The 27,885-nt window shown below is 38.1% G+C and overlaps 1 protein-coding gene and 1 long non-coding RNA gene across 6 annotated transcripts in view; one reads left to right on the forward strand and one right to left on the reverse strand.

Moving 5' to 3' along the window:
* The first annotated feature begins 1,068 nt into the window (after window positions 1-1,068).
* On the forward strand, window positions 1,069-2,143 carry LOC147873322 (uncharacterized). Its single transcript, XR_015535979.1, has 2 exons — window positions 1,069-1,465; window positions 1,765-2,143. It is a non-coding gene; the product is annotated as an uncharacterized LOC147873322 (long non-coding RNA).
* XNP (ATRX chromatin remodeler XNP) overlaps window positions 2,050-27,885 on the reverse strand; it is a 190,136-nt gene continuing 164,300 nt past the window's right edge. For 4 of the 5 annotated variants that reach the window (XM_087352021.1, XM_022071000.2, XM_022070998.2 and 1 more), the window contains 19 exons: window positions 26,428-26,544; window positions 24,486-24,649; window positions 23,441-23,604; window positions 22,800-22,937; window positions 21,537-21,712; window positions 20,610-20,852; window positions 20,124-20,310; window positions 18,626-18,794; window positions 18,185-18,400; window positions 17,268-17,445; window positions 15,675-15,845; window positions 13,784-13,952; window positions 13,378-13,436; window positions 11,796-11,906; window positions 9,934-10,095; window positions 9,063-9,203; window positions 6,997-7,120; window positions 6,607-6,709; window positions 2,050-5,546 (listed from right to left, as the gene is read on the reverse strand). In XM_087352021.1, coding sequence (XP_087208147.1) covers window positions 6,612-6,709; window positions 6,997-7,120; window positions 9,063-9,203; window positions 9,934-10,095; window positions 11,796-11,906; window positions 13,378-13,436; window positions 13,784-13,952; window positions 15,675-15,845; window positions 17,268-17,445; window positions 18,185-18,400; window positions 18,626-18,794; window positions 20,124-20,310; window positions 20,610-20,852; window positions 21,537-21,712; window positions 22,800-22,937; window positions 23,441-23,604; window positions 24,486-24,649; window positions 26,428-26,544 — 2,787 coding nt within the window. In that variant the 3' untranslated portion in view covers window positions 2,050-5,546; window positions 6,607-6,611. The remainder of the gene's footprint in view (window positions 5,547-6,606; window positions 6,710-6,996; window positions 7,121-9,062; window positions 9,204-9,933; window positions 10,096-11,795; window positions 11,907-13,377; window positions 13,437-13,783; window positions 13,953-15,674; window positions 15,846-17,267; window positions 17,446-18,184; window positions 18,401-18,625; window positions 18,795-20,123; window positions 20,311-20,609; window positions 20,853-21,536; window positions 21,713-22,799; window positions 22,938-23,440; window positions 23,605-24,485; window positions 24,650-26,427; window positions 26,545-27,885) is intronic. The other variant, XM_022070999.2, reaches the window with a different exon arrangement.

Raw genomic sequence — 27,885 nt, forward strand, 5'->3', positions numbered from 1 at the left:
TGTACAAACAAGCACTATACCAAATCCACTGCAGGCCCACAGTATAAATATTCAGAGTGCAAATTTACATCACGTGACAAGGGTCGCCTAATTTGACTTGCAGAACAAAGGAAGGGGTCGACATGCAATCAGTTTTATTTTATTTTATCTTTGAGCTAATTAACAATGATCTTTCAACTGCATAAGTCGTCAAGATGAAATAAAGCGTACGGAAACGGCCGTGGCTTATTTTAAAAATTTCGTCTTCGAACGGGATTCGAACCACGGTGAGCATCGATAGTGAACAATGAATTGGAAAGGAAGTTTAACGAAGCAGTCGTGGCTTAATTTAAGGTGCTATTCCAGAATTTGTCTGGAGGGACTGAGAAAAATCACGAAGAATATCAGACAGGGTTGCCGGTCTCCGGGCCGAGATTAGAACCTGGGACGTCCCGAATACGAAGCAGGAATGAACCACTCGACGTTCGGTTGAGTAGGCCCTTGTGTAGTCACTGTTATCCTGTGTTTATTAATTCTGAATTGCGACCATTAATAAATATTTTTAAAATCATTTGCGTGACTTTTCGATCAATCTGTATGTATGCCACATAATCTTAGCAGTTGATAAAATACTGTAAAGGAGTTTAATTATAAAACAAGCACATGTTGATTGAACAACATTAGGTCGTCCAATATCCAGTAAATAAATAGTCAATAATGTGGAACTCATTTACAACCCTATCATTATAAAAGTAATGACACACTGAAAATGGACAGCAAACATTTCAAACAGTGACGTGGACTGCTTGATTATTGGTATTTAATGACACTGTTTTGAGGTTATATAACATATAAAGATGTATGATAATCAGCATGAATGTCCATACTGATCCTATTCATTCAGATATGACTTTCCTTAAATTATCACGAGTCACAGATATTACTTGTTTATATCTGTTAATGATAAAACATAATTCTACACGTATAAACACTTGATAAGTTATCAGAATTACAGATACAAACTCTGCAGTAAAGGATGAATTAAAACGACTGCAAAATATTGGCTTTGCCTTCGCTCGTTTCCTGATATAAACATGGAAGCTGCTCTATAACATGAATAACACTGAAACACGAAGTATTTGCATGTCACGTTCTCAAGTACACAAACCACGAATAATTAAACACACAGCTTCAAGCATTAACTCTTCAACACTGCATTATTTTCTCACAACTTTCCTGAGATAATGCTATTTTAAGGTAAAAATATGAAAAAATTTCATTTTATAAACGTAACGTAATATTTTCATATAACTTAAAAAGCTTTGAACTAGGTGGAAGCACTATGCAGACCACAAAGGTGTGTTTTCATAGCTCCGAGAATGAAGTCACTTGACACAACGAAAGATTTCTTGACGTGGACCGAGGTCAAATGTCACACTCTACGGCAATGGATTCTTGTTTGGATTCGGGCGAATAGCACAATAAGGTTAAAGGAAACACAATGGCACAACCAGGAATATTGAATTTATGACATAAATGTCTTCATTAATTATTTATCATCATCACAGACCATGATGTTTAACATCTAACTATGAAGGGTGTTAAAACTAGTAACTTCATCACATGATGTACATCCGAGTTGTCACATTCCTTAGCGCAGATATCCATAAAATATTCTTGTGTTATAAGCATTTTTCATTCTTTTTAAATTCTTGACCCATATTATTTTATATTCCTTTCAATGCTATTTGATATTCAGTGAAAATATCGGTATATCAATTGCAGTCTTCTGGGTTGCGGTGCCCTATTTTCCACCGGAACATTGGTAACTAACCTAAAAGGTAACATGGCAACACAACCTACAACAGCAAGATCAAGATTAATCGGAAACACCACTGGCTGTTAGGGAAGTGAAATGAGGCAGACTGGGAAAATCTGGCAATGCATATAAGTTTTTCAAATATACTTCCGAGCACTGAATATGAGATACCACATTTCATAGCCAAAATACACAAAATGTAAATTCTTAGCAGTGTGTACTTTAACCTGCATGGCGAATAATAATTAAAATGGAGAGAAATACTTTTCATTTATTAGAATAACAAAATACTACAGAAATGTATTATAAAAGTACATTGGCGACAACAAAGTAATGACGAATGCAGTGGTCTGACAATCTTATTATTAATCCTGCTACAAATGAAGATGTTACTGCTGGCCGAAGAGGGAAGCCCCCACCCCCAAATTAAACTCCAATGAAATGGTCTGTGCTCTGCTGTTAGGTCACGCAGCATTGTTATGATGTTTTGATAACCTCAAAAACATCCTAAGTCCACGATGGCTACATATGACACACTTGAGATCAATATTCTCATGACAAACATGATACATAATGGAACTAGCAATTATATCAAATATTTTTTTCTCTTTGTACAAATTTTTATAGAAGTTTTATCAATGAAAGGGGGTTTAATTTAATACTAACTCTTCTAAATGTGAATGTATAGTACAGAGAAACAGTTTTTTGATAACAGCACAATTTCTGTCTAACTCATTTCGCCGTACTTTAATTCGTATCTCTTACTGAAAACATAATCACACATATATAGCAGGCAAACAAAAGAAAAACATTAATTCGGATCGACAATCTACACAGACGCACAAGGAAAGGAAAGGAATCAGAACCCAAGACTCAAAATTTCTACGCACAAAACAATAATTTTAATAAGACAGAAGAATAAATGGACTAATGATTAACAAAATAAATTAAATAATCCTGTTTAACTGATTTAATTTAAGGCAGCTTAATTTAAAGCAGGAGGACAGACACAGCCGTCCGACGCGCTAACAGAAATATCCACTTATACAGCTATTAACATACATCGACTGGACATGTAAGGACCGGATGGCAAATCTTTACCTAGCGTCGTTCTGCAAGAACAGTACACAAAACGCATACGAATACAACTAATCAGTACAAAATATAACAGGAATACATGTATGAAGTGAACATCCAGTCCTCAAATTTGTACTGGAATAATAATATTTTTTTTTTCAAGTCTTATCATACTTTACAATACAGTTTTTAACTTTTCAGCTACCTTTACAAGAACATTCTTTATTCTAATATTACTTAATTAAATATACAACATATTGATAATTTACAACAAACATCTCAATTATCTGTTAAAATGCATTAACAGATTATGAGATGTTAATAAATTTGGAGTGTTAGCTTTGGAGAAGATGGGAGCTAACGGATTACACTGACGTGAACAGCTCTCTTACGCGTTGCTTTCAGGCACTGAACACACGAGTAAGAGTCGTGGAACTGAGGAAACTGGTGGAGGCCTATCACAAGGAAACAAAAAACTTACTGTTTCATTTTTCACTGCCTGCATTACTGAAGAAACTTCAGCTTGACAAAACTGATTTTGTTCCCACTGACATGAACATGAAAAGGATAGAGTGCGAAGGGCAGACATCAGATCCCACTGGAATACCATCTGTCTATGTATTATTATTTATAGTTCTGCAAATGACACACTACATAAAAAGTAAATGTAAAGCTGTCCCACTACACGCCATGTAGGCGCTTGCGGGGAGAGAAGTATAGCTCCTACTAATTCTTAACCTCGGCACTAGATGGGGGTGAGCGGTCAGCGTCACGCCCCCGGGAAAGGACCCCGGTACCCATTGGACAGGAGGCTGGGTGGGCCCCAGAGCTGGTCTGGACGCAGAGGCTAGAGGAAAAATCCTCTGCCCCCGCGCGGGGTCGAACCCCGGTCGCCTCAGCCCGTAGTTATTCACTATACTGACGCGGCTATCCCAGCTAATTACAGTTTTCTTAAAATACACTTTCTTTACCTAAAACATATGGAGGATAACAAATCTTCTGTTGTTATCTAAGAGCTTGCATAAGCAACATACACAGGTTTCAATTTGATAATGAAGACAATGGAAAGGGAAAAACAGTAAATTTATTTCAAATTCTCTTGCGCTTTCAGTATTCTATTCTGCTTTACCAATGTACATCCACTATGAACATGACACCTAACAAAATACAGTCATTAAATTTCATAGCATTGTGAGACGAGTATCTTGAGTTAAAAAGTTAAAACTCTGTTCCCAAATTGAGAATTTTATGATCAAGTTAATGGGCACACTACAGGTTCATTCAGAGACCTGCGTAGAAAGAAAAAAAAATTGCAGATCTGGTACAAGACAACTTATAAGCCCAACTTAAGACCAGGATTTAAACCTACTGCCAGCAAAAGTTAATATACTTAAAACGACGTACACATATTCCAGGAACAAAATTACTCTCAACATATTTTAGAAATGTCTGCACGCCACGTCCTTCCTCTGTGAGCACGTGACATTACTCCAAATTAAAACGCTTTACAGTTCTTACCAAATGCAAATTTTAACCAAATTGGACGACCATTTACATGAAGATATAATATTATAAATAATCTCTTAAAAATTATTTGATTCAAATATCGCAGTTATTTCTAACAGAAACACTGCTTATGTACATTTTATATATTAGCCACTTCGTGCTGCTGTTGACGATGACGATAAATACATACGAATCACGTGCCTATTTGTGGAAGTCTGTGGACATTGATAATTTTATTTGTCATATCAGAGATTCAGATGTACTACTGCAACTCAAAAATATATTTATTTGCAATAGCAGTGTAATATTTTAGAAATTTTATAGCCAGAGTACATTTTATATTCAAGGTGGGTAGACACATTTAACAACAGCATTTCAAATTTCATGTTACGAGCGACAAAATGTTCGCTGTTATTTAACTTATCCTTATTAAGAGTAAAATACCCTATAACATTAATTCATGGACTACTTTATTTGCAGTATATACACACATCCTATAAATGTTATTTTACGCATCAGATTTTGGTTTTCATTATGCTATTGCGTTACGACAGGCATACCACTCCAGCTCTAGAAAAATAATTGGTTTCATTTTCTTTTGACTAAACTTCCCTGTCTTTATTTATACTGACGTGGCAGACATAACCAAGACACTGTGATCTGATTCTGGGTCATGAGGATGCCTTGCGTTATAAAGTTAAAACGACTGCATTTTGTACATTTTTAGCGCACAACAGTAGGCAAACTCATGGTTCCAAAGAGATCTGACAATAACATTGACCTCAATGGTCTACTGCATGTCAGCGAGACGCACAGTGAAAAAGGTTGAAAACCCCTGGTTTATAGATGCCAAAACCAAGAACACAGTAAAAAAAAAGAAGATGAGTATTAAACGCCACTACTCTTCACCTCCGTGTCACCACCTGCCAATTTGTCCATTATTCTTTAATTACGGCACTGACAGTGTAAACATCTGACAACACCAGAATCCATCCAAACTACAGACTGAGCTCCAGGTAATAATGAACTTCGCCTCTTTGCGGTATTAACCACAAACACAATGAGCAGTTGCCAACTGAAGGCTTCTCCCATTTCTTCAACTGAGGAAAGATTTTCTTGGTCCATCCAACCCTCCCTCATACTTACTGCAGGAACGAGATGCAATCTGAGTTATGAACAGAAAATAACAGGGACACTTGACACACACATGTAATTCTTAACATTTGCTAATTTCTTTTCAGCATCTTCATTTTGACTCAAATGTATGTTTGAATGGGAAGAGTTGGATTTTCATGAATACTGAGAAAAATAAGTTTGATCTTATTTATGATGATTCAGGTCATCATCCAACCGACGTCTGTCACATGTACACTTCAATGAATTCCTTGTCTCTTTCTTCGAGTTAGTCACTTCCTGAGAAAAGGGGGTAACTTATGCAAGTAAAAGCGAAGCAGTCCCATTACACGCCATGTAAGTCGCTTGGGGGGAGAGGACATAGAGCTCCTAAACATTCTTAACCTCGGCACTAGATGGGGGTGAGTGATCATCCAGTCTATAGGCAGTCACTATACTGACCGAGTTACCACGCGTAAATACGCAAATCATCCGAACGGCAAGAAACGCTAGTATTAGTACTGTCACAAATCTGGAGAGACAAACGGGGACAGAGTTTGTTCCAAGAACGTCGGTTTACTACGGTAACCAGTTAACGCGGCTGATTGGCCGAGAAGATTTTATTGATTGTACTTGCTGCGAAAGTCTCAAATCCTATGGATCCCTAGAGAGTTTAAGTGAACGCGTTCTAATGAAGGGCTCTGACTGCCTCACCTACCAACACACAGTGAGATTGAAATTGATAGTTCTGGACCAAGGAATGGACTACTCGATCCCTCCCGACCTGCATCCTTAATACCCAGATTCCCACAGGAAACAGGGACCCAATTGGACTGCAATCTTTTTCCACCCAGACAGGACACACAATCCCAGATGAGCTTTGATGTTATCCTCAATGTATCAAGTGCCATTGCTATTGCAGTTTTATCAGCAACTGTGTTGATTCCTAAAATGGAACAAGCCACATTCCTTTCGCATATTACTGTTTCGTCTATCGTAACATTTCCAGTCAACAAATCTTTGTTCTTAAAAGTTCTATGAAAAATTGGGGCATATGACTCGTGCAGGGATGCACAGTAAATATATTTCTGACACAAAATGCAGATTCATACCTGACTCAATCAATTGTCTCGATCATATCGTCAGTTATAGTCGTACTGCTGCCTGCTGGTTGTTGTGCGTTCTGATGCTCCAAGAATTCTTTCAAATGACTCACTGTACAAGCAAACATCAATTAGCATATATTGTAAAACTATGAACCAAATATTTGGAGTGCGGTCTTCTGGGTATAACAACATGTAGTACTGCAGGTGTTTATCAGTGCTTCAGAGGAATTTACCACTGTCCTAAAGACAGACTAATAACCATACAGAAGAAATAATACAATTAAAATTCTGGAGGTCCTAAAACTGGCTCCATCCCACATCAACACCAAACGTACCTTCATTATGCAAACCCAAATAACATCACACTGACACACACAACTGCTACATGACACTGACCTTTGGTGTTGGAAGCAAATGGGGGCTGCATCACACTGGTGGATGGTCTTAACAATTGCAAAAGCATTGGTGGACGACTCGTAGCTTCATTTCTTCCTGTCTGTTTACCACCCAAGTTTGGTAACTGTGGAAATAATGATACACCGTCAAAAATGAAGCCAGCTTCACTGTCAAGGCACAATTACTATAATCCAGAAACAGAAATCAAGTAACAATAAGAGAAAGGCATACATTACTCCACCCCACTTAATGGTACCTGCACCTTGTCACGGTGGTGGGGCTTGAGTACCTCAGTGATCCTAAGAGCTACTGGTAGGGCCTCCCTAGCCAGATTGGTCGAGGGGGAGAGGTCAGACTAAGTCAGGTACCCTGATCCTCCAGGTTGGGGGTTTGTCGCAAGGCTAACAACCTCGCACCGTAAAAAGGAAGATGTTTCGAAACCTCGATCGAAGCCTCGGACAGACAGACCTAACAGTGGACCGAATGGAAGAGGAGAATTGAGGAGGCCATGGACCAAACACAGACAGGAGAGCCAGAGAAGAAGATACATTACTCCAAATAATCACACAAATGGCAAGGAAGATGTAAAAAAAATTGTTCTGAGAGACACTGTCACAGAAATCTGAAAGGCAGAGTTGAATCCTCTTACTGAATATCCATCACTAGAACGCTGCATGCATGACACATTTGCAAAGAGCAATGCTTGTATCCAAATATATATATAAATTATATGGTGATTTAACCTGCTCAGTGCAGACTGAAAAGCTTTTGTCAATGCGATGAATGATTTAGCAAATACAATATATAATTATAATAAATTATAATAAATTATTAGCTATCCTTCATATCATCACTTTTGTCCTCAGTTGGGGCATGAACATTAAAGACAATAATGCTGCACCAACGTCCTTCCAAAATTACGTAAGACAACCTGCGGCTAACAAATTCAACTCTCTTAATTGTGGCCCTAATTCTGCTATGAAGGGGGAGAGAGAAAGAAAAGAAAAGAAAAGAAAAACCACACCTAGGAAAAAGTGAAATTTTCCACTAAGTCTAACTTATAATTCTCCAATTCTCTACTCACTGATTTCAGTGCCCTAGCCCTATACAGACTTCTAACATTCAACGTTCCAAATCTCATATCGTTTTTCAATTGCCAAGGTTGTGCCAAAGAGTGTGTGTGAGTTTTTTACGGTGAAAGATTGCTTGTTAGCTTCACACCCAACCCCCAAGCTGGAGGACCACCCCTCATCGGCTGCCTGCGACTGCTTATTCAATATATTCGCAGCTAACCTCCATAACTGGAGGCTGTTCCTCCATCCGCTACCCGAGGACGTGTCACGCCGTGGTGACAGGGAACCACAAAACATGGCTTACTTAATAAATATCTGGCATAAATAATTTCAAATAATGAAAGGTATAAGCCACGGTGGTCTAGCGGTTAGAACGCTGGCCTTGTAATCCTGGGGTCTCGGGTTCGATTCCCGGCGGTGCCCGAATTTATAACTTGTGTTGGGCAAGGCCGTGGTCTAGGCAACACGGAGTTTTCCTCCGTGGCATCCCAACAATTACTCCATTCACACACAGAAGAAGGCAATGGCAAACCACTTCTGGATCATCTGCCAAGAACGTATATGAACAGGTCCCAGTCCGAGAAAAGGATGGAAGGATCCTGTTCATATGGACCTGTCATCAGACAGAACACTAAATAAAATATAAAATGGAAGGTAGACAAAAACCACATAAGGACAATACAAGGAAACTACGAATGACTGGAATTATCATGCTGACTATATCACTTCTGACGTTGAACTCAGAAAATTTTAAGTTTTGTTGCATAAAGTGTACCTGACTCTTTGAACAGGCATGAAGAAATACTGCAAAATGACATAACAGATTTTACATAATGCCTAGAGAAATGTACAAAAGAATTATGTGACTCATGTATACCTGTATATCACATCACTGTTTCTGTTTCAAAACAAGAAATATGTAATGAGAAGGTTAACCTCCACGCATAAGTAAGAGAACAACCATCGCATTCATTTCAGAACCTTTTCTCTTACCATGGCCCCTAATGATGAGCTCGGTGGTACACTAGGAACAAGTTTAGAATGCATCCTCAATATACCAGGATTATCTGTAGCAATATTTCGGTACAAGTTGGTCGGATATGCCGTTATATTCTGGTTCGTTTGCTGACGGTCCTAGAACAAGAAACAACCACAAACTTACAATTAGAGAATTCTACTTATAATAATTAACAAATACTACAAATTTACCATATCAAATATCAACTATGTCTTGCAACGAGCAATTCATTTCCCCTTTCCGCTCGAAAGTTTCAGCTACTACTGACAGTTATATTATATATAAACAATGTTTTGACATGTACTACTTATTTTACTAATAACTAACTACATCAAAAACAGAGAGAAGGTCTCTCTAGTGGAGCTGACAGCTATTTATATGAATGACAAATTCCTCTTCTTACGGAACTTATCAATTCTGCAAAATCTCAGCTCTCCTATGCCAGTTCAAACATTCAAAACCTATTTCTCTCTAATATCCATTTTTTTATGTTCTTCACACTCCAACATGGGTGAAGGGCACATCCACGTCTGTCTGTCTGCTGGATTCTTCCTGCATGTCCTTAACCCTCCTGCTGGCCAGATCCAATTTCCTGTTGGTTCCCAGGCCCTCCCCCAATTCTGACTCCGGTCCCCACTGGGTAGGCCACGGCTTTTCCCTGACTGCCAGTCTCCTATAACTCTAACAGTTTCCATGCACGTGGCTTCCTCATTGCCCTGACGATGGACCTCTGAAACACTGGTAAACTTCTACCAGGCTACATGGTGCAACAACGCAGAAGACAGCCATCTTCAAACTCGCCACCATGAAAACGTCAAGCCCCACTTAACAAAGAGTTAATTTTACCTGTAAGAACTGCCTGAATGTTACGTTAGGGTTGCTGTAGTTTGCTCCAGTCTGCATAATATTCTCCTGATGCTGCCTCAGTGTCTCCTGTTGCTCCGCTTGCTTCAACTGCTCCTGCTGTATTCGGTACTGCTGCAGTGCTTGCAACTGCGAATAATACATCTTGCGCCAAGCAAAAATAAAATAAAAAATCATTTACGGAGCCTTACTCTCATTCCAACTAAAATATCATGAGCTTGTACTTCCAGTGGCCCAAAATGTAGAAATGCTACAGTGAATTAAAGAAATTAATTAATCGGCAAAAGGACACAAACAGGGTGGAACACCGATAACATTAACATTACAGACCACCACTGCATCATGTTCTAAGCCATGTGTTTCTCTAAAGGTGGCGACTGACTTGTAACATTTGCCTGTAATGTAACGTGTTACAAATCAAGCATTACACAAGTGAAGACAGCGAACGGAGCCGCTCACGCTCGCGGGTGCTCCATCGTGTTGTCGGTTTTTTCGCGAATCCCTTTGAGTGTTACATTACAAGTCAGTCAGTCAGTCGAGCGGCGTCATAACGAGCATTCATGAGTTCTTTAGATAAGAGTAGCGTATTAAATGAAACAAAGATAACACAACCTCCACGTCCGACATATTGAATGAAATGAATGGAGCACACATGAGCACAGTCGAGCCGAGCGTTCAAAACGAGCATTCGATACGCCTCACCAGTTGTGGTGTAATGTAACATGCTCGCCGCGAATGTTACATTACGAGTAAATGTTACAAGTCAGTCGCCACCTTAACATCTAACTAAAATGCAATCCTGCATAAAGTAGCCAGTGAATTCCTCCTCCAAGAACATCAATATCTTACAGCAGATTTAAGTAAATTTACAATTTAATCATACACAAGAAGCATAATAACGACAGATGAAGGAGCTATTACTAGAGTAAGGTACCAGAACATGATGATGATGATGATGGTATTTCTGTCATTGTACGTAATATCCTGGTAAATATTCCACCTCCTTTACTTATCCTTTTCAGTACCACCCTCCCGCCTTTTCCTCAGTCTTCCACATAGACACATTTCAGGTTTCCCCATCTAAGTTACATTACCAGTGTACCTTAATCTTATTAATTATAAAAGTAATACAAGATGCCCTGTACAACTCTTGAAGCTTACGTTGCCTCGTGTTCTCCGTTCATCACAGAATCTATCTCTTACACATTTGAATATTTTCCTTGACTTTTTATTTCCAAACACAATTCATGTTTTTCCCTCATATTGAGAGAAATTTCACAGCCATATAAAAGGTGGCAACACTTTTAGTATATAAGTCGCAATGTAAAACGGTTGGTTTTTCAGGCGGCAGATTCTCATATCTCATTGCTACCCTTCTCCTACCTGATCTTTTAAACTTCCACTAAATCTAACTTTGGTAATTTTCTTATGACTGATGTCAGTTGACCTCCCCTGTACAGACTCCAGATATTCCAAGTTCAAAATTTCATGGCCTTTCACCCATTGCACGGATATGTCAAAATTCAATATCCTCCATGATATTTTGCGGCAAACAGTTTATAGTTCTGGGTCTAGCTCCCAACCTGATGGACCAACCCTTATCAGTTTTCAATGTCAATTTAGTACTCATTCAGTAATTAAATAATATATTTAGGAAGTCCTTCTTAATGTACAATTAAAAACTGTTATCATATTACATGTTACACTGTGAAATTTGATAATTGTTTGATTTTACAATCTTTTCTACAAAAGTGTTACATTTATGAGGCCCGAACATTTAAACATCTGCCGGCCTCGCAGTAAGGTTCCTTTCAAATATCCTATATGTCAAAGGATTAACAAACCTGGTAGTTTTGTGCGGGTACCGTATTCTGTGAAGTGTTCAGGTACTCAAAGATCCGGCCAATAGCAGCGCTCACTTTTTGTTGAAGTTCATCTTCTGTTATAAGAGGGTTCTAAACAAACAAAAATCATCACATAAAATGCCTATACACTTGACAACCCTTATAAATATTTCAAAAGTCTGGGTAACCTAAATGGGATCGTATGTTGACACTGCACTAAGTAGCGTGTTTCATGGTTGACGTGCTTTACAGAGCACTCTTAAAATGAATGATCATTGCTTAGTTCAAGTGATATTATTCAGAAATAAAAACCATTAACGAATCCCTTAGTAAGATTCTGTTAATATACAGAATGATTACAAACATCTAAGCAACATCAAACATTAATTACGAAGAAAAAAACTGATGAATTGAAAATCAGGCAATAGCAATGAAAAACTCTAGAATTTCTTGGATATCATACTGAACTGAAAGATGTGTACTGTCTGTGGCTATGTATGCATCAAAGCTGAATTCTGCTTCTTTCCAACAGCATATCAGAATGAACTTTCTTTCAAGTGTCGTAAGCTTCTCGTAACAGCAGAGCAGTTTCCCCATCCCTAGATTTCACCTCTTCATTTGAACTCCAAACAATGAAAAGTGTGAAGTCACAAGCTTATAGCAGTCAGAGAGCATTCCACTTACTAAGCAAAACAGAACAACTGAAAACAGATGACCAACCTTTCAGAAGCAACGGCCAATGCTCTTTCATGATCGACACGACAATTATAATAAATTAGTTAGAATGAAGAATCAATTGAAAGAGTGGCATCAGATAGAGATAATTTTGTTCATAAGGTAGTATATTTGCGTCATATTGTGAATTAGGTTAATATTTTCTGTCAAATCACAATTTTTAATAAGATAATAAAATATAAAATATTTAAAATATCATTTCACGTTCCGCATCGAATGATCGATTTACAAATTGGAACGTTTAGTAAAAAATTAATATTAAAATATTAAAATATAGAGATAATTTTATCACAAAAATGTTACATCATTGTAATTTATGTTGTAACTGTTCAAGGCTCACTGGTACCACAACGAATTGGTGAAATGTCACTTAACAAAAATTCAATAATCTTTCTAAAAACAATAAACCTCAAGTCATTAATTTATTTTTGTTTTCCTTCATTAGAGCAAATATTCTTTGAACAAATATAATTTGTCAACCTACAAAAATTCATTATAATGAGACGTTACTGTAGTGATTCAGGAAGTTTGTGATCTCACCAACGCGTTGAAACACAACATCCAATTTGTGTTGTATGAACTGGGACACGAGCCAGAATTCCAGCGTGTCCGCTGTTTCATAATAAATGTCTGAAATTTCTCAGACAACTTGTAATCATCCACTATTTAAAACAGCATGTCACATAACCAATTCAAGATTCCTTATCATAACTGAAGAGCATGACAAAAATACATATAATTGACAACATTATGAGATCTAAAAATGTCAAATCAAGTCTTGCAACATCTGAATGATTTCAAGGTAATTTATAATTTTTAAAATCACAGTAAAAAAATATGTACTGACCTCGTTCCGTAAGGTTTCACGAAGAGCTGGTATGTTCAGACCGGGTACACCAGTAATTACTGAAATAGAAGAAAAAGTTGCAAGTACTACAAAACAAACCAAAATGTGAATAACAAGAAATTAAGGAAATCACTGTTACAGAACTAATATTAATTTCAATAAAATCTTCTACGGCAATAAGCCACGTCAAATGGTTGCATGCGGAGACCAACATTTCAGGAACCATTTGTCCCAACCATCAGGGTTCTGATGTCATCAGAACCCTAACGAAGGGGACAGAAATGGTTCCTGAAATGTTCGTCTCTCATGCAACCAAATGATGTGGATGATTACCAGAGAAGATTTTATCGACTCTTGTCGTCGTGAAAGCTTCAAATCACATGATATTAATCTCGTGCTGACATACCTGGTGGAATGGTCTTGCCCTTCTTCTCATTCTCATACTCTTCCCACGCAACCTTACGTTCCTCCTCGTTCAGCTCTTCCTCCTCTTTGTTTTGAAGCAAAGAATCATGTTCATGGTATGTAACAATCCAATGTTCGTGTTCTTTCAACAGCTCAGCTAGCAGACGATCCTAAAAAGTCATTCACTCATTTAAAGAAAGCAGCGCACAGTGAATGGTCCTACCTCTGAAGAACATTTTCAAGCAACTCTTACGTGAAACAAGAACTTTGATAATAAATTTAAAGAATAGTTAATACATTTAAGTGCTGATTTCTTTATGACTCTGCAGCATACAATCAGAGATAGCCATTAATTTTTTTCGGTAAGAACACAAGGCCTCTCAGATATGCAGCGTCACATACAGAACTTGTTTCTTTGAAATTCTTGATAGATTCATGCACTGCATGTTCATTAGGTTCTGTATCAGAATACTCATTTAATCATGCATTCTTTGCACTGTGAATTTAGAGATATTACATCAGCTTTGTCCCACAGAATAAATTTACAAAATTTTTAAAATTTAAAAATTTTCAAAATTTGTAAACTCAGATAATTTTAAAAATTTTCAAAATTTCAAAATCCAGTATTAAAAATGTCATAATTCCCACATTCAAAAATAATATTTAAACACCTACCCTAACTTAACTTCCTTAACTGAAACTAAACAAACAAACCTAACCTGTCTTAACCTAACGAACCTGACTTGACTTAACCAAAACTAATGTTTCCTAACCTGTTCCAACACTTTGACTGATTCCCACTTACATCAATACAAACCACAATTACCACGGGAATAACAGTAAACATTCAAAGAACACATAACAGTGGTTGCCAATGGTAACAACGGCGACCATCGCAAACAAATGAATTCCCACCAAGACCACCAGATTGCAGTACCTCAATGTCAACCTTACAGCTTTCCTCATTTTACATTTTGTTATCGATGTTCATACGATATTCGAAAGTACAATTTTGAGTTCATACAGAATGGCACAGCCTCCATACCAATTTTTATTCCAATCTGTCCAGTGGTTCTTGAGTTGAATAGATTGGACACGATTAGCCCATAATAAGAGGTGTAGATTTAATCGGCTCAGAATAAGACTGAATCTTTGCGTCCCATAAAAGGAATGACTATAAGTTTCTTGATAAGGAATGTGCTCTATTATTATTATTAAGTGTTCTGTCTTACGACAGGTCCATTGCTCTGCCCAAAAAGAGCTCTCCAGTTGTCCCTATTCTCGGCTTCTCGCTTTAATTCCTGGAACGTCATCTTCTTTCCTTGTTTAAGGTCGTCGGTTAGCTGTATCAATCTTCTTCCTAGTCCTCTCTTTCCTTCAACCTGGCCTTCGGTGATATCACTCAGTAACCCATTCCTTCTCATAATATGTCCCAGCCAGTTAGCTTTCCTTCGTGTAATCTTTGCTCGTTGACTCTCCTCAATACTTCTTCGTTGGTCACTCGATCCGTCCACCTGATCTTCTCTATTCTTCTCCAACACCACATTTCAAAACTCTCCAGGTATTTCTGTTCCTTCTTCCTGAGTGTCCAAGTCTCTGCTCCATACGTAACACTTCACTAGTTTCGTCTTCATCTCCAAGCCCAACTTGCTAGTGAGAAGTATCCTCTTCTTGACGAAAGCTGCCTTGGCCATGGCTATCCTTGCTTTTACTTCCTTGGTGCATAGAGCGTCCGTCGTGACTATGCTTCCCAAGTACTTGAAATGCTCCACAGTTAGTTTAGTTCATAATGAAAGAAACAAAACAAGCAAAACAAAATCAAATGACATTTATTTTCTAGTACTAAGTATATAACAAACACGCAATGTCTGAGCTTTAGCAGAAAAAAATACCTTGGGTAGAATTGGAGTTGGCCGTTTGGTCTTCTGCTCAGGATCAAATTGGTAAAGCTCCTGAAGATCAGCCATGTTGTAATGCCTCTCAATTTGCTGTTCATCCACGACTCGGCACGACAGGGACAACTTTGTCACTTGCCTATCATAGATCTTCTCTTCCATTGTACCCTACAATGAATTATGTTCAGGAGTTAACAAATGTTGGCTGAGTTCATCAGTCGGACAAAAATTCTACTCATCAGATACTTCATCCACATGAAAAACTGTCGTGGACAACTGCTGTTTGTAAACGAGTGGCTATAACTGACCCACACAGTGGAGAGTTGAGTAGGTACTATCTTAGCTTTCAAACATGTTGAAACAGTTAAAATAAAACAAAGGAATAAATTATTTATAGGGTAATTTACAAGAACAACTGGCAAATTATGTTTCACTTTAATCCTCCTTACACCCTTATGTTCAAATGCGTGTCACATTAACGAAGGAACTCATCAGTCCCAGTCTGTCAGCAACATCATATTTGAAGATTTCTGTCTTCTGGGTTGTTGTGCCGTGTAGTATGGTCGATGTTTACCAACGTTTCTGAGGTCATACTGCGATAAATCACCCTGATGACGGAGGCAGTATGACCTCTGAAATGTTGGTAAACATCAACCAGACTACACAGCGCAACAACCCAGAAGACAGAAATCTTCATACTCATCGCCCTGATGACGGAGGCAGTATGACCTCTGAAACGTTGGTAAACATCGACCAGACTACACAGCGCAACAACCCAGAAGACAGAAATCTTCATACTCATCGCCCTGATGACGGAGGCAGTATGACCTCTGAAACGTTGGTTAACATCGACCAGACTACACAGAGCAACAACCCATAAGACAGAAATCTTCATACTCACCGTTGTGAAAACCTCAAATCTTACAACATCATATTTGTTTTTACACCAAATTCACTTAAAATGACCACATTCTTAATTGTAATCTGCACAATACTTCATTTGAACCTTGTTAGCAGTGTGCCAGAACTAGCATGCAGTAACAACAACATTAGTGTAAGAGATGTGTGGTGTTTCATGTACCTTCTCCTAAACCTACCCCTGGCAGCAGGAATGGACGCTAAAATTATTATATACACTTCATCACCAAAGGCATTCATGAGGGTACAGACATAAAAACAACTTCATAAAGTACTTTTAACGCACAAATACTCATAGCCTCCGACAGCTCTGTTTCTCTGCTGTACTCTCCTCTGGTCCTGCATGTTCTGCAGTCTATATGACAGCCAGTCTGCTTGAACACAAACATTCTCTTCCGTATTTATGAATTACTGTTCAGGACTCAGCTTTGCAACCACAGAAGCTGAGGAAATGTAACAGAACTGTGTGAAAACTGCGCCTGGCTCATATTCCTTATAGAGTCGCAAAGCTGAGTCCCAAACTAGACCATTTACCTGACAAGAAAGTGGCAGCTGTCAGAAACCATAAGAATTTCTTTAACTCCTTTGACTTTGCTGCTTTCCTTCTGCCTGTTGCGTCTGAATTATAACAGACAACAGTTTGAAAATCCTTCTTTATTTCATAGAGCATACCTGTGCTAAAAACCGGTATATGTAGCATGGCTTCTTCTGGCCAAACCTGTACACTCGGAAAATACTCTGAACATCGTGCGATGGATTCCATGATGCATCAAAAATTATAACACGGTTTGCAGCATATAAATTGATGCCCAAACCTCCAGCACGAGTTGAAATGATGAATAAGCGAGCCCTGAAAGTCACAACAAATGTTACGTGCAAACAAACTTTCTGGTGTAGAGTCAATCCTTAAAAGTCACTCAATAAATCAACAAATTCTCCTTTTTTCAAAGCAAAAGTCTGTGGCATGTAAGTTATGATCAGAAGTTAACAAGAAACTATTATTACACATAATTCAACCTATCACAATATTCAGGTGATGGAAGTTCAAAGGAGAAAAATAACATGTAATTTAGGTCATAGGTTAGAATGACAGCCTAATGTGCACATGGTCATAGGATCAAATACTACTTGGGTCCAAGTAGTTTGTTGTTTGCAACTGTAATTACAGACTACTGTTGTTATTGTTGTTGTTATTATTATTTATAGAAGTTTATCATGGCTTGAGTGGGATTCGAACCCACGGTCCCCGCGACCAAGCGGCACAAGACCCACGCCAATTTTAGATTCTTAAAAATGAATAAAAACAGATTTTCAAAGATACTGTCAAATTACAACTTGAAGGACACAGAAGAACAGGAACACTTAAGACAAGCTGGACAGATGAATTCAGTTGAAGATGGCAGAGGCCCGAGGACCTAATACTCGAAGCAGAAGTATAAGATTGGTACACATATTTAAAGAAAACTCTTAAGAGACGGCAGTATAACAACAATTCCTTACCATGTCATGGCCTCAAGATATCAACACTAGCCACTTCTTACTGAGTTGAGGACGTTTTAAAGAAAAACCTTAAAGGTTTAATTACAAACCTGTGGTTCTCTTCACGGTTGAAGAGCTTGCACCAGACATTACGATTCTCAGATGATGTTGAACCGTCAAGACGAAAATAATCCAATCCTACAGACCACGAGCCTGTATTACCATCCAGCGACTCTTTAGTTTCTCCATCTTGTGTAGCAGAATCAACACGTGCCAAAAAATATTCAATGAGGTCCAACGAGTAGAGAGACTGGCTAAATACCAACCTGAAACAAACACTTCATAAGTGACATATTCATAGCAAAGAGTCTACGCGCATTCTCATGGCGTGAGTCCGAAGATGGCTATCTTCATAGTCGTAGTGCTGGGATGATGACCTCTGAAACGTCGGTAAACTTCTACCAGACTACACGGTGCTACAATCCAGAAGACAGCCATTTTTTAATGCACACACACACACACACACACACACAGAACTACTGTCTACTCACACTTTATCTCCGATTTTCTCACACTCCCGAAGTATGGAAAACAGCAGAGTTAATTTTCCGCTGTATTTTATATCATCAAGTTCATCTCCATCAATAAACTGCTTCCACCAAGCCACGTGGTTTGATTTCTCTTCATCTTCATCTTTACCATCCTTCCCACTTTCCAGTTCTACAACATACAACATTCAGAAGTAAGCAATGTAAACAGACTAAAAGACCTCCAGACGTGAAGGTCAGCTATGAACATGCTAAATAAGCAGCTGTGGATGTACATGTGCTGGGCCTCCAATATGTTATAAAATGCTAAGCAAGGCCTTAGAATGAATGAATGAACGAAGCAAAAGAATGTGGACATGCAATTTGGAAAGTGAAATGTCAGGAGTCGAGAGAACGAGCATAACGCAAGTTAGATTTAGTAGGAATAGAGGTCAGATGGGATAAGGGTGGCAACAAACCAGCAAATTATATAATGTGTCCAAAAAATGTGTATATATACACATTTAATGAATGAAATCAAGGCATTTTAATAAACTGACTGACAAGCAGCCACCAAAGTTGCTGCTGTCTATACAACATTTTGGGGCTCACTGTACATTCTTCTATGGGAATGGGAATACTAATCAGTATAATCTTCTCACAACACAAAATCCACAAATACACCGAGACTTCTGATGGAAAGACAAACAATCAAACCGATAATGTCTTGGTAGACAGAAGACAACACAGTTAAGTCTTTTATTAGCTCAGCATATTACGAGGCGCGTCCCAAAAGTAAGTTTCCCACTCGTCCTACAGCTAGCAAACCTTATATTGAGCGAAGCGACTGTGCGTACGTGATAGAGCAATGACGTAGCATGGCTCATGCACTAACGGCACTTCCCGCGTTCTCACAGTAGCATCGTTGCAGCTGTTGAAGATGGAGGTTCTTATTCCAGCTCCCGCCGACTGTGAAGTGCGGTCAGTGATAACGCTAGGCCGCGCACGGCTCAACGGACAGCAAGTCTCCTGCAGGAGTTCAGCTGGGAGGTGTTTAATCATTCACCCTACAGCCCGGACCTCGCTCCCAGTGATTTCCATCTTTTCCTACACCTCAAGAAATTCCTGTCCGGTCAGCGTCAGCGTTTTGAGAATGACAGAGAGGCGGAGATGGTTGTCACACAGTGGTTCCAATCCCAGGCGGCAGACTTCTACGACACAGGTATTCAAAAGTTGGTCCCACGGTATGACAAATGTCTCAATTCCGGTGGCGAATATGTTGAAAAATAGCTGGACACTTGCTGTATCTGTTGCAATAAATATTTCCATGAAATTGTGTTTTGTTTCTGTAAACGGCCCCAGGGAAACTTACTTTTGGGACGCGCCTCGTATTAGCTACACCTCCAAAGATTTAAACAGCAGATCCGAAACACAGGAAAGAGTACCGGCCTGTCAACATACTTTGTAAATATGTGTGTGTGTGTTATCAGACACATACAACACATAAACACAGTTAGCTCACCTTCAACTAGATTGTTACATGTACTTCGTGTGTATCTGCCGACACGTTTTTGGTTGCTCCCCTTTCCTTCTTCTGCAGCTTGCGTATCTGTCTTGTCCGAGGAAGAACCATCTGATGATTCTGTTGTCTCGTCATCATCATCAATGAAATCTTTCAACGAACCCTCTGAATCCGATTCCATTAAACGCTGAAAAATTATAAAAAATTTATTATTGTAAAAGTTCATTACATCAAGTTAAAAATCAGTCTCTGCACCAAACATCACGCATGGTAAATCGGATCTAGCGGATTTCTATTTTAACACACCTGTAGATTTTGGAACATACTTATTTTCCACCTTAATTACCTCAAAATTAATTCCTATGGAACAAACAATATACTTCAGGGTTACTTAATAACTATACAGATAAATATCTTTCAAGCTAACTATGTTTGCTGAATTTCTTCAACTCTGACTTACAATTTCTCATAATTTATCAATTTTACCTTTCTCTCTGCAGTTTTCTCAGCCTTGTCATCACTCATCTGCAATACCCTCGGATGTGTCCATATTCTCGATAGATTCTGGAAGTCAGTAAAAAGCTGTGCTCCCTTGCCCCTCTCCCCACCTTTACTCAAGTGTTCCAGGTAATATCGATATGCCTTAATTTGAACTTCAGACAAGCGGATTGAAATAACATACTCTTGTTTTGGTGGTAGAAATGGAGTCAACACAGAATAGTCAAACCTCTGCAACAGAAGAAAGTACAATATTTTAACATTTTATTTCTTATTAGTAAGGGTGGAAATGAAATGTCTCAGAAAATCAATACGGAAAACGAGCAGGGACAGAATTAGGAACACCAAAATTAGAGAAGAGGTGCGAATTAATTCACTTAAAACAAAATTGGAAGAAAAACAATTGAAATGGTTTGGACATGTTCGAGTGGCAGATGAAAGAAGGACGAAACAGTTTTTGGAAGCTACAGTTGAGGGTACCAGAACAAGAGGAAGACCTAGATGACTGCGTGCACTTATGTGGGTACGGACGTGTGTGTTGGCGAGATCATCGAACACACTATCCATTGAAATAAAAATAACGGTGGCAGTGCTGGAAAATTAGTTTCATCCAAGAACTGCAGCACCTTATATATTAGTTAAGTACTTCAAAACACTTACTTAATTCTTAAAATTAAATTTTTTGAAGACATGTTTTGGTATTAAAATAACATATTCAGGCCAATTTCTTAATATACCAACTAGGATAAAGACAATTAAAATTAATTTTAACTCACTTCAACAATAAAATGTTGCTTTGTATTAATTATCGTGGCAGAACACAACATAATGAAAACGGTCTATGCGGAATTTTGTAATGTAAGTGAAGAATCTACACATCATATTTACATAAAATAAAACAGTAAACAATTCTACCTGAATTGATCCCTCCAACATCTTGTGTAGAACATGGGCCCGGCGTTTCATTATCTTCACATCGTGTGCTGTTGAGTCTTCAAACTGTCCATTTGAAATGGGGTTCATGAATCGATTCTGAAACTCCTTCCGATTACCAAGCAAGTTTGGCTTCACAAATTGCACCATGCAATGATCTGGTAAATGAAACAAAATTGAAATTACCACAGTCACCGTGACACACACCAGTCACATGTGGCACCTGGGGGGGGAGGTGTGCACAGGAATTTAATTCTTCACACCTTTATGGCTAGACGAGATAGATCTATAATACAGTGTTCTTAAATTCTATTTCTTCCTTATTTCCTATGGAAAATTAACTTATGGTATTATGTCTGTGTGTCTAGTCCCCTTAATAAATTCTGCATCAAACGGTTGATTTTCATGAAACTATGTACAAATGTGAAACAATCACAAACAGCCTCACATATCCAATGTGATTGCGAGGCCCTAGCTGAACCATAATTCCATCATTTGAGCAGGCATTCCTGAAACTAGGTCATTATCATGAGATCTCACTAAGTAGGTTACTGTGGTTTGTTGCAGGCACAAGGCTGATGGTGGATTAATAGAAAAATGAGGCACAGAGCTAGGATCACTTCGGCGCCCATCCAATTCACATATCCGCATACAAGTTAACAATAATATTACAAGTGTGGCAACGGTGCAAAACATTAGGGATTTATCTAAAAAATGTGATATAATCAGAACCCATACTAGTAAAAATCATGTAATAAAATTTTAATAAATTATATTATTACAGTAGACTGGCTATGGGGCCCACTCAGCCTCCTATCTAATGGGTACCAGGGTCCTTTCTTGAGGTAAAGTGCCAGCAGGGGGTGACACAGACCACTCAACCCTATCTAGTGCTGACGTTAAGAATGAGTAGAAGCAAAACCTTCTCTCACCCCCAAGCACCTACATTGCGTATATCAGGACAGCTTTACTTTACCTTTACAGTTGTATTGTAATAGCTCCTGTTAGCCTAACTACGAAAACTCACATATCTTTAAGACAGCAGGTACTATAAGAAAAGCTGATACTTCTACACAAATGTGAAGTCTCGCATGATCTTATATGTGAATCACATATAATAGTCTCCTATTCTTCATCACTAGATATAGCAATAGAATAGCTTTCTAGGATTGATACTGTACTTTTAAAAACACATTTTAGAACCAAAACAGTTACATAAACAGTGCATAGGTTCAACAAACTTACATTCCTTGAGGTTATTTTGTAACGGTGTACCCGTCAACACGATTCGGCGTAATGTTCTTATCCTTCTCATGGCTTTGGCCAATGCTGTATCCTCATTTTTGAGCAAGTGGCCTTCATCACACACAACAAGGTCAGGACCTGAGAAAGGATAATGCTAGAAATATAACACACATTTATCAGGCTCATATCTGACTTAGAATACAATGCATACGTGTGTCTGTAAACTGATTTCTGCATCAAAACTGACATTATAAAACAATAAGTTCTGACTGTGATTGCCGACCTATTGGACATTATCCAGCACTGTAATTTTAATTAAAATTAAAATGAACGTTTCAGAGACCATAATCTGTGTCCATCTTCAGCTAAAACCTACTCTGTCGAACCCAGTCGATAAACCTAGTCCCCATCTCCAAACAACAATAAAATTTCAACTCATCCAGGACAGAAAAATTATGATTAGTTCCCACTCCCACGGTGAACTGTACTATAGGTCAGATTGCCGAGGAGACAAATTCCTGTAATCTTGCTGGCCCATGTCGTTAAGCCACACATAACTCAGCCACGTAAAGTTTTACAGTCTCCTCTCAGAAGTGACAGTCACTGGAGAGATGCAATCGTCATATAAAAATAAACCTTACCTGGATCAACTAAAGATGACTGGAATGTTTCCATAGCATTTTTTCGCATCCGTTTGGCCTGTGGGTTAGTTAAGATACGGAACATGTCATATCCAATCACCATAACACCTCCACAATCCTGCCATTCCTTCACCTGATACATACGCTCATAGTTCTGCTTGTATCTAAACAGCAAACATATTCATTCATTGGAACAACAGAAACAGACATTTAACAATAACAACAATAATAAAAGACCCACAAGAACTATATTAATAACAACTATTGCAATAACAAACTAATTAACCAACTCTCTCATACCACACACTTGAATTTTAGCACCACTACCAACAAAGTCCAATATCGGACATAATTCTGAGCTATTTCAGTCCAGTTCACACGCTTACATTCCGCTGCTGTAGGATCCATTTTAATATTCTCCTCCTTTCCCCTTCCCAGTCTTCCACACTGCCACTTTCTATGTGGTTTCGCCACTAAAATTCTGTTATTAATGTGTAGGATTTGAGGCTTTCATGGCAGTAAGTTTGAAGATGGATGTCTTCTAAGTTGTTGCGCCACATGGTCTAGTAGAAGTTTACCTACGTTTCAGCGGTCCTTGCTGCCTACATCATCGCCCCGATGATGTAGGCAGCAAGGACCCCTAAAATGCAGATAAACATTTTCTACACAGTGCAACAACCCAGAACAATGTCTTACTCCTCCCATTCTCCATGCCCAAACTAAGAAAACCTTATTCATTTAAAAATGCTGGTAATATTAAGACATTAAACAACAAAGTTTTTAATTTTTGACAATCTGACATTGATTTGAAACTGTGAACAGCACTATTAAATATGTCCTCCACCGAAAAAGTCCTACTAAATGTCCAAAACATTAAATGATATATAAATCTCTACAATTCTAACTAAAACAGCAGATAAGGATTGACTCAGACTGAATAAAGGTTAGCAAATACATAACTACGCATGAAAATACAGAATATATTTCACAGAAAATTATTCTAAACATTTAAAAATTCACATATAAAATGAAGATGAAACATTACCTGGACAGCTCAAAAATATTAACCTCCTCTCCACTGCCAACATCTTTCAGCCACATGTTGAACTCGTTGACCCAGTTGAGGACTGTGTTAAGAGGGCTGACAACAAGAACCGTCTTCACGTTGGTGTTTTCGTGTTTCAATAACGTGTGAACAAGGGCCACAACCTGATTTTAACAGAGAACAAAAAAGACTTCCAAACTCTGTGCAAAATCGTACATAGTAATACACATGTCTACAGTGTCTCTGTGGGCACTAAGAGGGCTCTCCAGGAATGCAATGAGCTTTTAGAGCATCACATATCAAACCAGTAAGTTAATTTTCTTACATTACTCACCTTTCCTGCTGAATGTAAAATCATGCAATCAGGATGCAATAGTTTCAAATCTGTATCGCTGATGATATTAATTTTAATACCATAAATCCTTCAAGCACTAAGAAAACTGAAATAACTTTAACCCACACAAATACCCCCTGAATGCTAAGGGCTGTCCACTTGTTCATTTGATGTAACAAACTTCTGATTGCTGTGAGACATTACTGAATGAAAACTGAAACAAATTCTTTGTTGAACAGACATACAAAGCAAGGTAAAAAAATTCTTGTAAAGTATAAATTTACCCTAAAATCTGCACCTGCACCCCTTGATAAAGGTGGTAAGAGTGGGGGACAATGTGTTCACCATACAGAAAGTCTCATTTCCATGTGAGCGTTCACTCAACTACTAGGCTGAAAGCCACTCGGGACAGTCATCATCAGATTTGGTCTTTCCGTCCTCATCATGGCTGGTGTATGGATTTTTAGTCCCTTATAAGGGTGTTGTTTTTTCATGTGCATCTGCACAGTTGTACAGGCACATGAAAGCTGGTTTTTCAACTAGCCATGTATAGATATTAGCATTTTCAACACCACATAAAATTTCCATACTGACAGTTTTAGCAGCAATTAAAACATGTGTGAACTCTATGCTGGATTCACCCATGGACTAATTTTACTTGTAAATTAATCTTGACGGATTCAACTATGTGACATGGTTCGCTGCAACACACACAGACATCCATTTCACAATAATTAATTGGGAATGAATCTGAAGATGGTCAAAAACAACTGACACATGACTGTCATTATAATCTCATTCATTTAATTTTAACATCACATAGTTCTCTTGAGCACTGTATATTACACATACGACGACTTCATAATCATGCATTTGGTAGAGCCTGCAGATAGCTGGAATTCACCAAGACATGTTGCTCTGAATTAAGTAATTAATTTTGTTATTATATTGTATATGTTTCATAAATAAATAATAAAATATCATTTGTTGTATGACAGTAAAATAGACCACTTACTCATAAATTAACAAGGCAGTGAGCATAATGACTTCTGTATTCTGGGTTGTCGTGCCGTGTAGTCTGGTAGAAGTTTACCAATGATTCAGAGGTTCATGTCACCTACCTCACCAGGGTGATGGAGGCAGCACGGACCTCTGAAGCATCAACAAACTTTTACCAGACTACACGACACAACAACCCAAAAGACATTCACTTCCAATCACGTAAATGTTACATAGAACATTGTAGTTTGCACTAAAATAGTTTAATAAATGACTGTTCTACAGTCATAAGTATCATTACAAGCACATTATGTATTACTTATTTTACAAAAATGCATTGACATTTGTAAAAACAATCAATATCATGTTATTAAATTGTTTGCATCGCTTTTGTTACAACAAATTTCATTACTAAAAACATAATTTGTCAGTCACCAGAAGTCTGTTTTACTAAGATTTTACTGTACAATATCTTCAACATATGCTCTTCCCTCTTCAAGTTCACTTATTTCATATCATAAGAAACCACGATAAAACACAGCAAAGGTCGCATGCCCCTTCAAAACCTGATACAAACAATTAAATTATTACTAGGTAGTTTGTTCTTACCTGAAGTGTCTTTCCGAGTCCCATGCAATGAGCAAGAATGCAGCCAGATCCCGTTGCCTTGTCAGCTTCTTTCAGCGACTCAAAACAAGCATCCCACATAAATTTGACACCTTTCACCTGAATTAAACGAAAATAAGCCTGTAAGACTTGAGGTTCTCACAGCGGTGAGTATGAAGATATCCGTCTTCTGGGTTGTTGCGCTGTGTAGTCTGGTTGATGTTAACCAACGTTTCAGAGGTCATACTGCCTCCGTCATCAGGGCGATTCATCGCCCTGATGACGGAGGCAGTATGACCTCTGAAACATTGGTTAACATCAACCAGACTACACAGCGCAACAACCCAGAAGACGGATATCGAAAATAAGCCTGCCTTGAGAAATTGGATTCACCTACATCTAACAAATCAATGTGATCTGAAGGTATCATGAAAGCTGCATGAAACCAGGTCCATTACCAGTAGGAAGATACATCGATGAAAGGGTTGATAAGACCAGAAACCCTCCAAAGACATCCAAAAAAAAGGATCAAAGTTGAGTCCAAGTTTATCACTTTGTTCAATCTCCTAAGAAACTACTGTCTGTTAACTCTCAAGCCACGTTGTCACAACGATTCCAAAATGTCATTACTGACAAAAATATATGGTGCTTCACCCCATCAACTGTAGATTCAGTTTCGAAAACAAACCTTAATAATTAGTATTTTAAAAACTTTCACGGTGGTAGAAGTGACCGACTGCTTCTTTTTAAACAGAATGAAGCTTGGTTTCATCTCAGCGCCTACAAAAACACAAAACACATGCCAATGGAACACTAAAAATCCATGTGTAATTCACCAGATTCCATTACATATTCTTATAGTTGGTAAATGCTGAAAGAAAGGAAAAAAACACCAAAAGATGCTGTGAAACAGTTAATTCAGAGTGGCATGTGATTAAAAAGTATTTCAGGGTCCTTTTCGGAACAAAATCTAATGCATGCTTTTAACAAGATAATGCACTGCTGGCTGCACAAATTTAATACAGGCTCCATGAATAATCATGTTCCCTGGACCGAATGTATGTGGATTGAAACTGTGAAGAAACTAAAAGCATGAAGCTTTTGAATCAACACACACTCTTTGCAAAAATCAGATTCAACAAAAATGGAAGATATACTTCAACGTGTAACAGAATTTCTTACATCAGTGTAAAATATACTTGGATTTTGGGAAGACAAAGGTTTCAGCAGGAGCTGTAACATCAGACAGGAAAGGTTTTTTTATGAAAATACTTTATGAACTTCAATGGAATCTCTAAGTTATTCATGCAGGCGTAATGTGAGAGAATCTGACCGTAAACCAGCATCTTGCTTTATAAACAGGTAATATTAAATGCACTGTAGTTATTTATCTATTTATTCTACTAAATGAGCATTTGGAAGAAAAAAAGATATTTTCAGAGTACATTTTAATTGTCCAAA

The sequence above is a fragment of the Zootermopsis nevadensis genome, unplaced genomic scaffold (genome assembly GCF_977971745.1).
Source record: "Zootermopsis nevadensis isolate Lab colony 2312 unplaced genomic scaffold, Znev_1.0 Znev_ptg000020l, whole genome shotgun sequence".
Taxonomy (NCBI): domain Eukaryota; kingdom Metazoa; phylum Arthropoda; class Insecta; order Blattodea; family Termopsidae; genus Zootermopsis; species Zootermopsis nevadensis.